We start from the raw sequence: 15,410 nt of genomic DNA, 5'->3' as shown, positions 1-15,410 counted from the left end.
GTTCTCTTGTTGTAAAACAATGTAAATTTACATTCAAAAAAAAAACATGGATATATATATATATATATATATCAATGGTATGAAAACATTTTACTAATAAATTAATAGTTAAATAGTAATTTTAAGTTTGGGTTGTTACACCCTGAATTTGTTTATCAAATGATGTATAAGCATTTCAAGATACGAGATCCAACTCGTAACAACACAAACAAATTTAGTGAGCTTAAAATGAAATTGTTTCTCCCAAAAAAAAAAATTGTGAATATACTGAAAAAAAATTTATTGAGACATCATTTGCTGCATTATTGTTTTTGGCACACTCAAATTGAAGACAAAATTGTTGAGGAAAACCAAAAAACCTTATTTCCTCTGGTGTCAAAAAACACTGTAATATTGAAAAAGAGTGAAGTTGGGCCAAATTGGGCCGGACCCATCCCAAGTGTCCCCGCCATTGTAGTGAGAGCTCCCAGTCCGATCCTCCAAGTCTTCGATCTACTTTTCCACAGTCCCACTTTCTCTTCAGAGCTAGAGAGAGAAAGAGCGAGATTCGCATACGCAGATAAGAGACTAGAGAGAGATATATGGATATAATATCGCAAATAAAATAATGGTTTTCATTTTTATTTTTTATAATTTCTGCCTTTCATGGAAAGAGAGCGAAAGCTCTAAAAAGAGAAAGCCAAAGGTAGTTGGAGAGAGAAACCGAGGAGGAGAGAGAGGGAGAGAGAGAGACTGCGAAGGGTTTCAGTTTGGTAATGGTGAATTAGCTCTATAGCGAATTGGCCCTATACGAAGGACCCTAACACCAAACAGCAACAATCGCAATCAGAGAAGGGGCTCGTCGGATTTCCCTGTACGTTTCCTCATTGATGCTCTTCGGCGGTGGAGCCGATGGTTGGAAATGGATCGTGTTCGCGGAGGCTAGCACCGGCGGCGGCGGCGGCGGTGGGAGAAGCGGTTCGCTCATCGGCGCCAGCGTCGGTGGCGGAAGCGGCTTCTGGTCTTGGACTGCTCCCCCCAATGTCGGCTTAGCCGTCGCCGTCACGGCCATGGCCGGTATCGCCTTGGCCGCGACAGTCGTCTACTCTCGTAGGTAAAGAAAACAAACACAAATTCCCCCAAAAAACTGAATCGAAATCCCTAATTTGTTGTGAGAGGAAAACCCTAGATTCTTCGCTAGCTAGATAGGTTGATAGGTAGACATTACACACATAGATGATTACGCATCAGAAACCCTTAATGAGAGCCCTACGGCGGAGTCACACTTCCTCTAATTCATCTCCACCGTCGTCAAATTCCACATCTTCACCGTCATCGTCGTCGTGGATTCATTTGCGATCGATTTTGTTAGTCGTTGCTTCCTCGTCTTCCTTTCCAGTTTCCACTGATCGGTGAGTTTTCACTGTTCCTCCTCTTCCCCCTATCTCTGCCCCTTAAATTTGGTCCCATACACTCTATTTGGTTACTTAGAAATCGTATGAATAGGCAAAAAAGCTGGGATTTTTTATGGTTTCGTTTTCACATTTACTAAGCACCCAAACGGAGTTTAATCTTTTTAATTTGGAAATGTGCTCCTGGATCCGATCTGAAAGTATCCAATTGATTCGTTTGTGTCCAAAAATGTCATGTTCAGCTATTTATTCCTCAGTCGGTCTTCTTGTACTACTCTCTCTGTGGGATTCAGATTCAGATATTTGCTTCGTTGCTATTCTATATTGGTCGGATTGAATTGTGCCTTTTGTACCATGCATTAGTTAAGGACTTCTGGATATGAAATTGGGTTCAATTAGGCATTAGTGTGTCACAATTTTAGAGGTCTCTGATTCATAAAAACAGTGCTTCATAATGGGTTTCCTGTTTAGTCATAAACCTTAAACTGTCCATCAAAATTATTCTTTCTTTTTTGGTGGCAATATTGTTCTTCATGCCTTCCTAGTGGACCTTATTTGTACTGATGAATTGCACATTGTTCTTTCCTAATATCTTCGTTTGTCATTTATATACCACTTTGGATTATTAGATACGTTCGTTTTAATTATGCTTTTTCCTCATATGAAATGTAATCACTTTTTTTTCATTCTTTTTTCAGGGGTAGTCTTAAATCACCTTGGTCCCGTAGGAGAAAAAAACATGCCCTTCTACCCAAACAATGGAAAAGTTTTTTTACACCTGATGGGAAACTCACTGATGGTGGTCTCAAGTTTTTGAAGAAAGTTCGCAGTGGAGTATGTTATTGACTTTTGTCAGACCTACTTTCTATTTTCTGTGTAATTTTTAGGTGTTTCTCCTTGTTATTAATGTATGTGCAACAGCTGTTTGATATTAATCACTTCCTTTCTGATGCAGGGTGTTGATCCAAGAATCCGAGCTGAAGTGTGGCCATTTCTTCTTGGAGTGTAAGTTTTTTTTATTTTTATGTCATTGCATTAATGTTTCAAGTTGTGTATGCTATATATAAATTTGTCAGTGTGAGATTTAGAAATCTTTTGAGAACTTCTTCCAATATCGAATATTAGTTTGCCTGGTCCTGGGGAATGCTTGGTTCCATGCACCCTTGCAGGTGTTTGTTGTGAATTATGATGAACTTCTCATCTATCACCCAGTTATACTTTGTCTTTTCTGGTGTGTCCCTGTCTTGTATTTTCTGAGTTAGATTACATGCACATAGAATAGAACCATCATCACAGTTGATTTTTTCTCTGGTTTCATTGTGCATTTTCTGTGTTTATCAAGTGGCTATGATTTGGTACGCGAGGTACTGTTGAAATACCTATGTTTATGTTTAAGTTCCAGTATTTATTAAATTCAATTATCATAGCAATCTGCATGTAAGTGCACGGTGTTAAGTTATGATGAGGATTTCTTTTTGTAGTTTTTTTCCATTATTTATCTAGTTTAGTCTGCTGTCTGGAAGTGTAGCCATATTTCAGACCTTTGATTCCAGTTTTTTGCATAAATGATAGTGGAGCCTCACCTCTATTGCCTTGTAGTCTCTCAAGAAAATGACATTATAAAAGCTTTTTTCTTTGGCTGCTGGAAATGTTTGCCTGTGGATTATGGTGCTGGCTAGTTTGACATTCATTTGCTCTTTATCAACAGCTATAACGTGAACAGTTCCATGGAAGAAAGAGAATCTGTTAAAAATGAGAAAAGGTATTCATTCAGTTCTTTGGCCTCTTCCCATACATATGCATTGGTGATTCTCTCGCTCTCTCTCTCTCTCTTACATTCTTTTATTCATTTGCAACACAGAAAAGAATACGAGAACTTGCGGAAACAGTGCCGGAGAATTTTAACACACAGTGATAAGAGCTTTAAGTTGAACGAAGCTTCTGGAAACAGTAGCACCGAGAGCAGTGGGGATTTCAGTCAAGTTTTAGATTCCTTCTGGCCAAGGGGATGTTGCAAGTGCCAGGGAGTCCATTTCAACTGAGGGAGGAAACCAGTTGGCCAAGGATCCTGATAAGCCAGTTGGCCATCAAGGAGTTCAGTCTTCTAAATCATGTGAAGGAGATGATGAGAAGAGTGGGGTCACCTGTGAAGATGCCTGTGCTGGCGGCGAGACAGAATCAACTGATTCTGATTCCTCTGAAGACGCTGATATCACTCGACCATTACTCGCCACTGAAGTAACTGGAGAAAATTATGTTGATGAGAGTGCTAAGGAGAGCTCCTCTCCCTCCATTATAGAAAACAAGTCCAAATCCCACACAGCAGAAGATTTTGCCACATGGCAGAGGATCATCCGCCTTGATGCTGTGCGTGCAAATGATGAATGGATCATTTATTCACCATCACAGGCTGATGTATCAGAGATCAAGGCACAAAGACTAGCTGAGAGTGTCGGGCTGAAGGATTACGATCACTTGGAGCCATGCAGGATTTTTCACGCTTCTCGCCTGGTTGCAATCCTGGAAGCATATGCGGTGTATGATCCCGAGATTGGTTACTGCCAGGGTATGAGTGATCTACTTACTCCAATCATCTCAGTGATGGAAGAGGACCATGAAGCCTTCTGGTGCTTTGTGGGTTTTATGAAAAAGGCACGGCATAATTTCCGGCTGGATGAGGCTGGAATCCGAAGGCAGCTTGGCCTTGTTTCCAAGATTATCAAGTGCAAAGATGTTCCTCTCTACAGACACCTGGAGAAGCTTCAAGCGGAGGATTGCTTTTTTGTGTACAGAATGGTGGTGGTTCTCTTCAGGAGGGAGTTGAGCTTTGAGGACACTCTTTGCCTCTGGGAGGTAATGTGGGCAGACCAGGCTGCAATCAGAGCGGGGATCGCCAAGTCTGCTGGGGGGAGGATGAGACTAAGAGCCCCTCCTACTGATGATCTCTTGCTCTACGCAATAGCGGCCTGTGTGCTACAAAGAAGGAAGCTAATAATAGAGAAGTACAGCAGCATGGAAGAGATCATGAGGGAGTGCAATAGCATGGCCGGCCGTCTGGATGTTTGGAAACTTTTGGATGATGCCCATGACTTGGTGGTGAACCTTCATGACAAGATTTAGAAACACCCAATGCTAATGGTAGGCTTTGGTTTTTTCTTTCTTTCTTTTCCTTTTTAATTATTTTTAATTTGATGTTGCACCCGCTGAGGATCCCTTCAAAAGCAAGGATCTTGAGGTCATGTTCACGCTGCTTGAAACAAGCATCTGATAGGCACTTTATGTATTGGGAGTAAAATTATGGGATTTTTATATATAAATGTATTGCCCGCACTCTGCGCTTCTGCAGAGTGACTGTGGCACAGCAATGCAGAATTAGTAATTCAGATCAATCTCACTCCCATTCATAAACGAATTTTCCACTTTTGAGTGGGATGATATTGGTTCTTTCACTTCCTTTTTTTTCTTTTTGCCATTGGAAGGAAACTTTCAAGGAAGTGAGTCAAGTGTAACGTGTCTCAATTTACGATATTTTGAAAATCGATCTACGTTTTGAAACTAAATAAATGATTTCTGACGTATAATATTTATAATTTCGAGTATCAATAGGATTTGATTTGGGATAGTATTTATATTTCCAACTTTAGCACAACACTCATCGCTAACAAGGTTGCTTTTACTAGTCTAGATTGAAAGAGTGGGAGTGTATATATATTGTTTTCTGCTTCTTGTGTTGTGAGGGATCATTCATGACAGTGGCGTCAGTCGGAGTTGGAGGACTGCTTGTTGCGCTGGACGATGTTGTTAAATGTTGCGATGGGCAGGTGGATTCTTTTCAATTTTAAGCCCCTCCCAAAAAACTCAAATACAGACTAGACCGTTTATCAACAGAACCTATCCAGCAGATATTAACAACAAGAAGGCTTGTTTTCAAGTTATCAAAGCTTAGTATATGGTCTCATAAAAACAAGGAGAAGATTAGTATATGGAGCTGCAAACGCACAGAGCTGCGTAGTTACACGGACCAACTTGTTCGATTGGATATTTATCTCGGAATGCTGGGCCAAAAACTAAACCGGGAAAAGCTAGGAATACGAATCTAGCCAATTTGACTAAGCCAATATCTGCTCATTATAATTGTACCAATGGAAATAATTACTGGGATAAAGATTGACAGTTTTTCAGAATTTTATTACTTCGTCTGATTTATTTTCTTCTGTAAAGTTATTACTTTTTTTGAGTAAAAGAAATATTTTATGAAAGGATTAATTGCCATTTTGCCCCAGTTTCATAATGGTCAATCTACTACTTATGCTTTTTTTTCATGGACTTGATGGCATTTGAAAATTACTGCAAGTTTTTCCAGCTATCATTGGATTGGAAAGAAAGAGGAGGATTTTTAAGCATAAACGATGTCGTATAGTACTTTACTTTTAAAAATATAAAGGAAAGCAAATCCTGGCCGCAAGATTTATAGTGGACAGCTAGGATTAAAATCTCAGGATTATTCGTATTTTTTACGAGTAAAGAAAAAATATATAAACGGTAATTTCTTTTGTAAAAGCTGCTCCTGCTAATATGTTCCCAACTTACCCATACATTTTTTACTGTGTTAATGAATTGGCAGTAAAAGTACGTTTATGACTTGGTTACTTTATTTATTTAATCCCTCCTTAATCCGTAGAGCTGCGTAATTTTGATATTTTTTTTTAGCTTCCCTCAGTCTTCGTCTTTGAAACAACCGGATCTCATCTCTCTACGACCTTTCTGTGTGTTCGCAGTCGGATCAATCTTAGAAATCTCATCGCTCGTCCGATCTCTCACAATGTCCACGGCGCCGGAAGAACCCCAGTCCCAGAACGGACTCGAACCGGACCCGACGACAAATCCACCCGAATCCGAATCAGAACCAGTGGCACAGCCTGAAGCTAAAACAGAACCCGTGCCAGAGCCCGAAGCTAAACCCGAGCCAGTGCCAGAGCCCAAAGCTAAACCCGAGCCAGTTCCAGAGCCCGAAGCTAAACCGGAACTCCAACCTGAACCAGAAGCAGTGGTAACCGCTGGTGCGGATCCGAAGGTGGAGGAAGTCGTAGAAGCCGCGATCCAATCGAATAACCAAGCAAGTGCGCATCCAGAGCTGAAAAAGGACGAAGGAAGCCGTACATTCACAATGAGAGAGTTGCTCGGTGGCTTGAAAAATGACCAATCGAACGACGTCGCTAATGATTCTAGCTCCCCATACAGTTACAGGTTTGCATTCTTTCATTTTATTGTTTCTGCATTTCTTTTAGTCGTGCAATTGGGCAAAGTTCTGTTTTTTATGCTTGAATTTCGGTTATATGTAGACAATTGCTCCAATTCGTAATATTTGCCTGCAATACCTGCTTTCGGGTTTTCTAAGACGGAAATTCAGACAAAGAATGATAGAAGTTTCACTTCAAATTGGTTATGGTTGATTAGCATGTAACTGTTTTTGACTAAATTTTTTCAGTTTTAGTCTTATATCAAACTATTATGAATGAAATTTGTGGTTGGGGAGGCAAAAATGTAAATTTTATATGGTCAGTGTAGTGGATAACCTTAATACTTTGTTAATAATTTATTTACAACTTATTTGCCACCAATTTGTGGGTTTGAATTGTATCAGTGAAGAAAGCCCACAGGAACAGCACTCAGAGCAGAACAATGCTGCAATGGAGTTGATCAATAGCGTCACTGGTGGCGATGATGATGGTCGGTCTCGCCAACGGGTTCTTACTTTTGCTGCAAAGAGGTACTGTCTTCTTTATCTTTTCTTCTTACTTGTCAGCTTGGTAGGTAATAGTATAATTTTATAATTTACTACCAAAACAAAGCTTGAGTTGTTTGCTATGTGCACGATCACACTTCCTTTTTATTTTATATTTTATGGAACTATGCGATGCTTGCAACCACAGGTTGTTTTCCTGGAGTGCTGATTTCCTGAAATTCTTTTTTGTATGTAAATTGTGTAGGTATGCTAGTGCAATAGAGAGAAATCCAGATGATTATGATGCGCTATACAATTGGGCACTGGTTCTTCAGGTTTGAGATACTGTCTTGTTTGATTCCTGGTTGGATTTAGTTATTGTTTTGATAATTAAATTTCAACCAGATGGCTTTCTTTGTTTTTAATTATTTATTAGCAAGAGAGTTGTGAAAATCATGTTATTTTATAAGGGTTGGAGGCAAATGATAGTAAGAACAATATGCTCATTGAAACTCTGTCTACTGCTATATGTGGTTAACATCACTCATTCTACATTAGTCAACATTTTCTGACTGGGTCATATGTTTGGAATGAAAAAGGCTAAATTTACCTTACATATGTTGACTCTCTCCTCCAATAATGTATGCTTAGATGTTTCAGTTTCTCTATAAATGATTTCATAACAGGAAGTTTCAATTGAAATTCTTATTTTTAAGCACATTTTGTCTTCCTCTGAATTGCATCAGTGCGAATTACTCTGTTAATCAATCCTCGTTTGGAATGCAGGAAAGTGCAGATAATGTTAGTCCAGATTCTACTTCTCCTTCTAAAGATGCTTTGCTTGAGGAGGCTTGCAAAAAATACGATGAGGCAACTCATCTATGCCCTACACTTCATGATGTATGTTTGCATATCCTTTGTCAATATAATCTCATTAGATGGCTAGTGAAATTAGTGATCTCAAAAGTGCTATCATTACTTGATAATTTCTTATTAATTATATCACTTGTGTGAAAATAATTTGTTATCATTACTTGCCAGGCTTTCTATAATTGGGCTATTGCTATCTCTGATCGGGCAAAAATGCGTGGTCGTACAAAGGAAGCTGAAGAACTATGGAAGCAGGTTAGATTACAACTTCAGTACTTCAGCCTTGCAAGATATACAGAGTCTTAGAAAAGGTTCTGCTCTTGTTAGTTTCTTCTGCCGCTGTTGTGGCAACACTGAGACTTGGCAACTGGATTCTAACACTTGGAAGCTGGATATGACTCTAATATTCAAAAGTGAATAGCATTTAATATGAATAATCTGCTACTTTTTATCTGCCTCATTTTGTTGTAACGTTTGGACTTAAGGACTAGGCGATCTTTATGAGCTTTAGGAAATTAGGAACTTAGGAGTCTGTTACTTAAAGCAATTTTGTTTCTCGTCAGATATGGCGGTGCTGTGCTGGCATCACTTTGGAATAGTTCTCATTTCCCTTCAAATCATAACCAACATGAGTTCTTTTTTTCTGTAAGAAAACATAATGTCAAAAGGGTGAAGTGATTTTTACCATCTCTTAATTTGATTTGCAGGCTACAAAAAATTATGAAAAAGCTGTCTTGCTCAACTGGAACAGTCCCCAGGTTTGACTCAAGAAATTGTTGTATTAGGCCTTTTCCAATTTCTTATGATATTCTGAGAAAACCAACTTCTTGTACAGTTTTTTCCTCTTATATGACTGTTCGTCTTATTGCCATTGACTTTAAACCCGCTTCCAGAGAGAGGGAGAGAGTTATGAAGTCCTTCTGGCCAGATGAAAGGAACACAATGTACTTGTTTGCCTCTTGTTTCTTTGTACTAACTCCATGTTATATCTTTCAGGCACTTAACAACTGGGGACTTGCTCTGCAGGTATCTTAAGTTGCATTAGTATTGGCTTTTAATTTAGCTTCTTTTAGAAGAAAGAAAATCTTGTTGAATTTTCCCCTTGCTCAGCATGTATTTATGTTCTATGTTACGAACTCCAGTTTGACTTTTTTCTTCTTTGATTATGCAATTTAGGAACTCAGCGCTATTGTTCCTGCACGAGAAAAGCAAACAATTGTAAGAACTGCAATTAGTAAGGTATTATGGTTGTTTGGAGACATCAGAATGATTGGTTGAATTTGGTGGGAAAACCAGAAAATTATTTTCATGTCTGAAGTGTAAGTTCCTCATTTATACTGCCATGACTTAATTTTCACTTTCCTCTGTTGCAGTTCCGCGCTGCTATTCAGTTGCAGTTTGATTTTCATCGAGCAATTTACAACCTTGGAACTGTATTGGTTAGTTTGTTTCTCATCCTTAATAATTTAGGATAATGCAATACTCCATAAATTAAAAGGATCAGTTTCCTCTATACCGGGTAACAAGAGATCACTAGTTCTTTTATCTAATAATCCCATGTAACTTGAATCATCAAAACTTTTCTTCTTCCTACTTTCAGTATGGATTAGCAGAGGACACACTAAGAACTGGGGGATCTGGCAATCCCAAAGAAGTTTCACCAAATGAGTTGTACAGTCAATCTGCTATCTACATTGCAGCTGCACATGCTTTGAAACCAAATTACAATGTAAGGATCCTATGGTTTTCTTTCTTAGTCAACTTCATTTGATATTTTCTCAAAATAGAATACCCAATTATACCATAGAAGGAGAAAACAACAGCACTTAAGTTAGAGAGACGGGATTTGCTTAATTTTATTTTCCCCTTGATGTTTAAGGATGTGAACTTTGATTGTTCATGCTAAGTTTTTGTGATTAATTACTTACAGGTTTACAGTAGTGCCTTGCGGCTGGTGCGATCCATGGTAAGTACTAATACCAATTTCTGCCATAAACTCTCTAGGCTTTTGGATAAATATTTTTTGGTCAATTATGAGATTGGTGTCTAGCTGTTCTCCATGAGAAATGGTCCTTATTATGGAATTATGCATGATGTGCATACTCATTTTGGACCTCACCTTTGGCTGGGGATGATGCACGTGAGATTTAAGCTAGTCATTCAGTCCCATAGCTCTCAGTGGTCGTACTTTGATGTCATTTAGTTCTTGCCTTATTTTTTATTTGGTTGGGTATATGTTCTAATAGAACTCAATCTTTACAGCTTCCTTTACCTTATCTCAAAGTTGGATATCTTACTGCACCTCCAGTGGGGAAATCAATTGCACCTCATAGTGATTGGAAACGATCACAATTTGTTCTGAATAATGAAGGGCTTCAACAGGTAATTCTTTATCAGTTTTTTATTGTATTAAGTAAAGAAATATGAAGTGTGCACAGTGAATCTCAGAATTAGATGTACATTTTACTTCAGGTATATTCTTTATCTATTTGTAATTATATGTGTTCTTTTTATTTATTTACTTCCATTCAGCAGGTTAACAAAGGTGAGCAAAAACAAAGCGTCTCTGGCAGATCAGGAGAAGCAGCTATAAAAGTTGACGTTCCAGATATCGTTTCTGTTTCATCATGTGGTGATCTGACTTTACCACCTGGTGCAGGCCTCTGCATTGATACAATTCATGGACCTGTCTATCTGGTAAGGAACACCTTTTGATACAGAGAAATCCTTTATATGAGTAGAATGATGATTAGAAGATGTCAACAAATCATTAAAATTGTATTGGCATTCTGTCAAAGTGCATAAAAAGTGCGCAGAAAACATTGCCTTTTTATATTAAAAACCCATTCTAATGTGAATGTTCAACCTCCAGGTTGCTGATTCGTGGGAGTTCCTTGACGGATGGCTCGATGCAATCCGTTTAGTTTACACAATCTATGTACGGGGTAAGAGTGAGGTTCTGGCAGGTATTACAACAGGCTGATTTTTTATTTAATTTTTAAAAAAATGTATCACCAGTTCCATGATTTTGTTTTGAGTGATGTATAATTTTTGTATCGAGGATGACTTCTTCAAATAAAATCTGTATATTATAAAATTTGGATACGTTCAATACATTTTTTCTCTGAATGGTCAGATTATTTTACTCAATTGGTTGTTCTTTCTATCTCTAGAAAGCTAAAAGGAAAACCGGCATTTACATACAGTCAACTCTTTTTATCTCTCTTTTGATGTCTGCATCTCATCGCCATTCGCATTGAGCTGGATCTGGCTGCTTTTCGTATGAAAGAGAGCCGATTATCACGAGTGTCACCGGCATAGCAAACGTATGTGCTTCCTCGCACACCTAGAAGGGTATACAATATGCCCTACTGAAGGCTTTCTCAAAGACAAGAAGGCGTTTCCAGGAAGAGTTTTTTCGTTTTATCACAAATATCGCACCAATTCGTATGAGGCTTTGAGCCACTATACCCATTCAACAAAAGTAAAAATGTAGAGGAATATTGCTAAGTGGTGGTCAATCACCCACCAAAGTGGGATGGGGACAAGGTGAAATTTTTTATTGTTTAGGGATACAACTTCTTGCCATTTTCCTGGTACTAAATAACATCCTGTCACATTTTTCAGAATCAAACTATCTATCCCTGTGAAGTGCCCTTTTCAATGTTGCTACCCATTTCTCATTGACCACATTTGTAAATCCCTTCAAACTAGGAACCCAAAAATTTCATGCACATGGGTGGTTTTACTTTGGCCAGAGCAAGAACTGAAGCTGGGAGAGTCCACAGCCCTTCCCCACAAATTAATCCGGAAGCAACTGCTGGAACCATCAGCACAGCCTTCTTGCTGTCAAGCTTGTGCCATGTGAAAACGATCAGACTTCCGATACACATATCAATGGCAAAGTATGCCCCAACTAGAAATGGCACACCCATGACCATGGGAAGTGGCATATATTTTCCAATCTTGGGTGAAAAATCTCGAACCAGGTTAACTATCACCGCGAAAGCAAAGAAGCCGTAACAGAGCTGCAGGCAATGCTGAGGCAGCGCCGAGAAGCCTTGAACACCTAGAATTGCCATGTTTCTGTAAATCAATGCATAAGGCGCTTTGAACTCTCCATGTGGGTTTCCCACATCAAATGCCTTGTAGAACAAGAAGAAGCTGAGAGGAGCGGTCACACAGCCTAACGCAGTGCCAAGGGTTTGGCTCACAAACATTGCTCTAGGAGAGGTGAAAGTTAGATGGGCTGTCTTGAGATCCTGCATCAGAATACAAGCCACAGAAACAACTGATTTGATGAGGCCACACCCTGCAAGCCCCGCCACCACACCGTGTTCTTTTCCGGTCAATGCTGCTAGCACAAAGAGGGCAACTTTTCCGTAGTTATAGGCCATGTTTATATCAGTGAGACCAGCTCCATATGCATTGCAGAATGCAAGAGATGGAGCAAGCATGTAGGCTACAATGACATAATACCATTTAAGTTCTGGGAACATCATCGGGATAGCGATTATGGAAATTATGGAGAAGACAGCGTATCCGGCAACTCCAACCCACATGGGAATATTTTCACTGAGGAAGATTTCATTTTGTTTTTCTTCAATTGGCTTCACCTGGCCATCCACAGCTGCAGGAAGAGAAGTGGATATGTCTATTAGAGTTACTGTTGGTGATTAGTAAAAACTTTAGTGTGTCTCTGTGAGAACCACAAAAATAACTGTTAACTAAATAACATATTAAGATTCTTGGTGAAAGGGAATTGTAAGCAACTCTCATTACCCAAGTTGAGATTCTTGTTTTTCATTCTGTCATGAATGTTAACGATGGTTGAAATCAGTATCTTGATGAAATTGTAAAGTCCATCGCCAAGGATTAGAGCAACCGATAGAAAAACCTGAAAAAAGGGTTTTTGGAAAACAGTGAGTCAGTGAGTATGAGATAACCGGTTGTGTACAATCATACATCTCTCTCTCTCTCTCTCTCATCACATGGATGAGAGAGACAGACATGATTTATTGTATACAACCGGTGATAGGGAAGTTTTTGTGAAGACGAGGACAAAGTGGATAAAAATTTAAAGGATTGAGGGAAACCTTGTAACCATATAAACTCTTCATGTCATATTCATCTAAACTCTCAGAAAACCAGTGTCCTTTAAGCTTGCCAATAAGCGGCCACATTACTCCGAAAGAGAGAACAGATCCAAGAAGCAAGGACAAGTTTACTAGATGAGAACATATCATGCCTGCTCCAACAAAAGTCATACTAAAATCGAAGTAGAATCTGCAATCGATAGTAGCCACAATTTGCAGAGGATCAGTTACAGCTAGCAGAAGCAAGGGAAAAGAGTGATTGAAGAAAATCCATTGATACGTACGTGTGTTTCCAAGCTTGCAATCCGAATGTGGGGAATTGGGCGAATCCACATTCTTCTTTGGCACTGTAAAACCACTTGAAAAATCCCCACAAGAAGCTGACTGAAAAGTACTTCATGAAACCATGCACTTGCTTCCTGCAAATGGTCAGAATTCTCTGTTGAGGTTTGATTCTAACTTGTCTTTCTATGAAGAAAAAGAAGAGTACTTGTGGAAGATGTTTACTTAGCCATCTTATCTCCCTGAGTGTGGAAGCCATTGATGAGAACAGCAGTTGCCAAACCACTTGGATATGTTAATTTCAGGTCAACTATCATGATCTGTGAAGGAAGGAAAGTCCCTTAAAAAAAAATCTAATTCAAAGTTCAAGGCAAAAGAAATCATATACATGAGAAAAAGTTGAAAAAGAAACTGAAGACTAAAAGACCAATATAGAAATACCTTCCTGAGAGGAATTAAGACAAAAAGGCCAACAAAGCAGACTAGAAAAAGGAAGCCAGTCATCCAAACAAGCCCAGGTTCCTTGACAGCAGATGCAGAGTTTCCCTCTGTGTTCACCCCAGACAACTCGTATGTCTTCTTGTTTAATCCCAAGAGATAGGATGCAAATCCACCTGTGTATCCCAAAAGCATAAAGATATATAATGATTAAGATTAATTATAAATTAAAACAACTTAAAGAAGAAGAAAAGAGAACTAATAACAAAGCTTAGTTTAATATGTGAAAGCCAAATACCTCCCATAGCAAGACTATAACATGCAACTGCACAAGTCTGTATCATAGTATTCTCTTGCCGGGTGAAGGGTCTTGATTCAAATCCTGCCTTTTGAAGCAGGTTTGTCCATGTCCGGATAAACACAAAGGCAAGGAGAGCAGCAGAGACATTGAGGTTAGGAACAATCCCAGTTGTGAGGTTTAGCTTCATGGCTATCACACTGTACACCATTCCAATCACTATGCTTGCAACGATTCCCCGTACCGTTATCTGCTGTGTCCATGGAAGGATTGTCCCAGCTAACTCCTCGGGTTCGATTACTGTCTCGTCTTCCACGTCCTCTCTCTCAATCTCCTTCTTCTCTCTTGCTTCCAAATCCATGCTGATGGCTTTCAGTTTTACTATCTCTGCACTACTCAAATTACAGCAAGTCCTTTGTAAGAATCCAGCAAGGTATTTACTTGCCACTTCTTGGGGGTCAGCTTATTTGTTAGGCAAACAGAGAAAATGGGATAAAATCTAAATAATAACTTGCCACTTCTAGCATGAAGATGTTGTAGACATAGAAAGAAAAAAAAAAAAGGTTAAAAAGGAATCAATGCATGATGAAATCACCTTGGAGCTCTTTTGTTTCAATCCTTCCCTTCTAGATAGCTAGTGCAATGGATGATGGGACTGGATTGGCTATAGAAATCACATAAATCTTGACAAATGTTGGTCCTTGTCTTTTTGTTTAGCTGATAATTTAGACCCTTTGTAGTGAACAGGACCGCCAGAAAATATGCATGCGTTTGTTGCCTTCCTGAATATATAGCCCACAATTCAGCAACTGATATCAGACAGGCTATACTCTTCCTCAATATATCCACACTAGCCTTCAAATTCCAAAAGCACATAAGTACATCTTGTCAATGGAAATTCCACACCTAACAGTAAAAATATCTGATATGTCTTAATTTAATATATAAATCAACCACTTGCAAAAGTACCAACTAATAAATAAGATTTTTGAAGTGCTAGGAAGGCAGAAAGTGCTTGATATAGAGGTGGGCAATGAATTACAATATTGATCGCAACTATAACTACATATATGATTGCCTACTTCACAAGCATTGGCTTTGCTAGCTGACCTTATCCTTTACTCTTCATGAAATGAAGTGGTTAAATTGGACCATTGGGAATCTGTAAGTTGTACATTTGTGGGTCAAGCAACACCCCTTATTGAGTAGGAAATGATAGCTGCAGAAGAAAAACAAAACAAAACATTGATGATGTTTCTTGAGCATGATGGGTCATAAAAGTCAAGAAGATTCCTTATATGCATTTGACA

General features: G+C 38.9%; 3 protein-coding genes across 6 annotated transcripts; 2 read left to right on the top strand and 1 right to left on the bottom strand.

Annotated features, from left to right (window-relative positions):
* The first annotated feature begins 616 nt into the window (after positions 1-616).
* LOC103337836 (Ypt/Rab-GAP domain of gyp1p superfamily protein) lies at positions 617-4,780 on the top strand. Its single transcript, XM_008241001.2, is given in 6 exon segments — positions 617-1,093; positions 2,090-2,225; positions 2,347-2,396; positions 3,100-3,153; positions 3,253-3,381; positions 3,383-4,780. Coding segments are annotated over 6 exon segments (1,722 nt in total). The 5' UTR covers positions 617-869; the 3' UTR covers positions 4,512-4,780.
* A 1,285-nt stretch (positions 4,781-6,065) lies between these two features.
* LOC103337834 (Tetratricopeptide repeat (TPR)-like superfamily protein) lies at positions 6,066-11,136 on the top strand. Of its 2 annotated transcripts, none has more exons than XM_008240997.2 (14): positions 6,066-6,638; positions 7,036-7,161; positions 7,382-7,451; positions 7,903-8,016; positions 8,158-8,241; positions 8,694-8,744; positions 8,983-9,012; positions 9,163-9,225; positions 9,360-9,425; positions 9,587-9,715; positions 9,917-9,952; positions 10,249-10,368; positions 10,522-10,683; positions 10,859-11,136. In XM_008240997.2, exons 1-14 carry the CDS (start codon positions 6,214-6,216, stop codon positions 10,967-10,969), a joined length of 1,587 nt encoding a protein of 528 aa, XP_008239219.2. In that variant the 5' UTR covers positions 6,066-6,213; the 3' UTR covers positions 10,970-11,136. The 2 variants fall into 2 exon arrangements, with proteins under 2 accessions (XP_008239219.2, XP_088897820.1); XM_089041694.1 differs by having other exon boundaries at positions 10,519-10,683.
* A 357-nt stretch (positions 11,137-11,493) lies between these two features.
* Positions 11,494-15,347, bottom strand: YSL1 (YELLOW STRIPE like 1). Of its 3 annotated transcripts, XM_089041693.1 has the most exons (9): positions 15,211-15,347; positions 14,696-14,955; positions 14,101-14,487; positions 13,806-13,978; positions 13,590-13,684; positions 13,367-13,501; positions 13,083-13,272; positions 12,769-12,883; positions 11,494-12,616 (listed from the first exon to the last, which is right to left on the bottom strand). In XM_089041693.1, the coding sequence occupies exons 3-9, from the start codon at positions 14,459-14,461 to the stop codon at positions 11,697-11,699; spliced, it is 1,989 nt and encodes a 662-aa protein (XP_088897819.1). In that variant the 5' UTR covers positions 14,462-14,487; positions 14,696-14,955; positions 15,211-15,347; the 3' UTR covers positions 11,494-11,696. The 3 variants fall into 3 exon arrangements, with proteins under 3 accessions (XP_088897819.1, XP_008239220.1, XP_008239221.1); XM_008240998.3 differs by lacking the exon at positions 15,211-15,347 and having other exon boundaries at positions 14,101-14,492; positions 14,696-15,175; XM_008240999.3 differs by lacking the exon at positions 15,211-15,347 and having other exon boundaries at positions 14,696-14,991.
* Positions 15,348-15,410: the final 63 nt, after the last annotated feature.

Source organism: Prunus mume, linkage group LG7, assembly GCF_029339155.1.
Source record: "Prunus mume cultivar Tortuosa linkage group LG7, ASM2933915v1, whole genome shotgun sequence".
NCBI classification, from domain to species: Eukaryota; Viridiplantae; Streptophyta; class Magnoliopsida; order Rosales; family Rosaceae; genus Prunus; species Prunus mume.
Note: the sequence above shows the minus strand (reverse complement) of the source record. Positions and strands in the feature narration are given on the sequence as shown.

What these genes read in the sequence shown, in the direction of transcription:
- LOC103337834 (XM_089041694.1), top strand. Translation starts at nt 6,214, where the DNA reads ATGTCCACGGCGCCGGAAGAACCCCAGTCCCAGAACGGACTCGAACCG. An exon ending in ATTGGGCACTGGTTCTTCAG is followed by an intron (nt 7,452 to 7,902) that starts GTTTGAGATACT and finishes TTTGGAATGCAG; the next exon opens with GAAAGTGCAGATAATGTTAG. An exon ending in TAAGAACTGCAATTAGTAAG is followed by an intron (nt 9,226 to 9,359) that starts GTATTATGGTTG and finishes CCTCTGTTGCAG; the next exon opens with TTCCGCGCTGCTATTCAGTT.
- YSL1 (XM_089041693.1), bottom strand. Translation starts at nt 14,461, where the DNA reads ATGGATTTGGAAGCAAGAGAGAAGAAGGAGATTGAGAGAGAGGACGTG. An exon ending in CAGGGAGATAAGATGGCTAA is followed by an intron (nt 13,502 to 13,589) that starts GTAAACATCTTC and finishes GACCATTTGCAG; the next exon opens with GAAGCAAGTGCATGGTTTCA. An exon ending in AAACAAGAATCTCAACTTGG is followed by an intron (nt 12,617 to 12,768) that starts GTAATGAGAGTT and finishes CTCTTCCTGCAG; the next exon opens with CTGTGGATGGCCAGGTGAAG.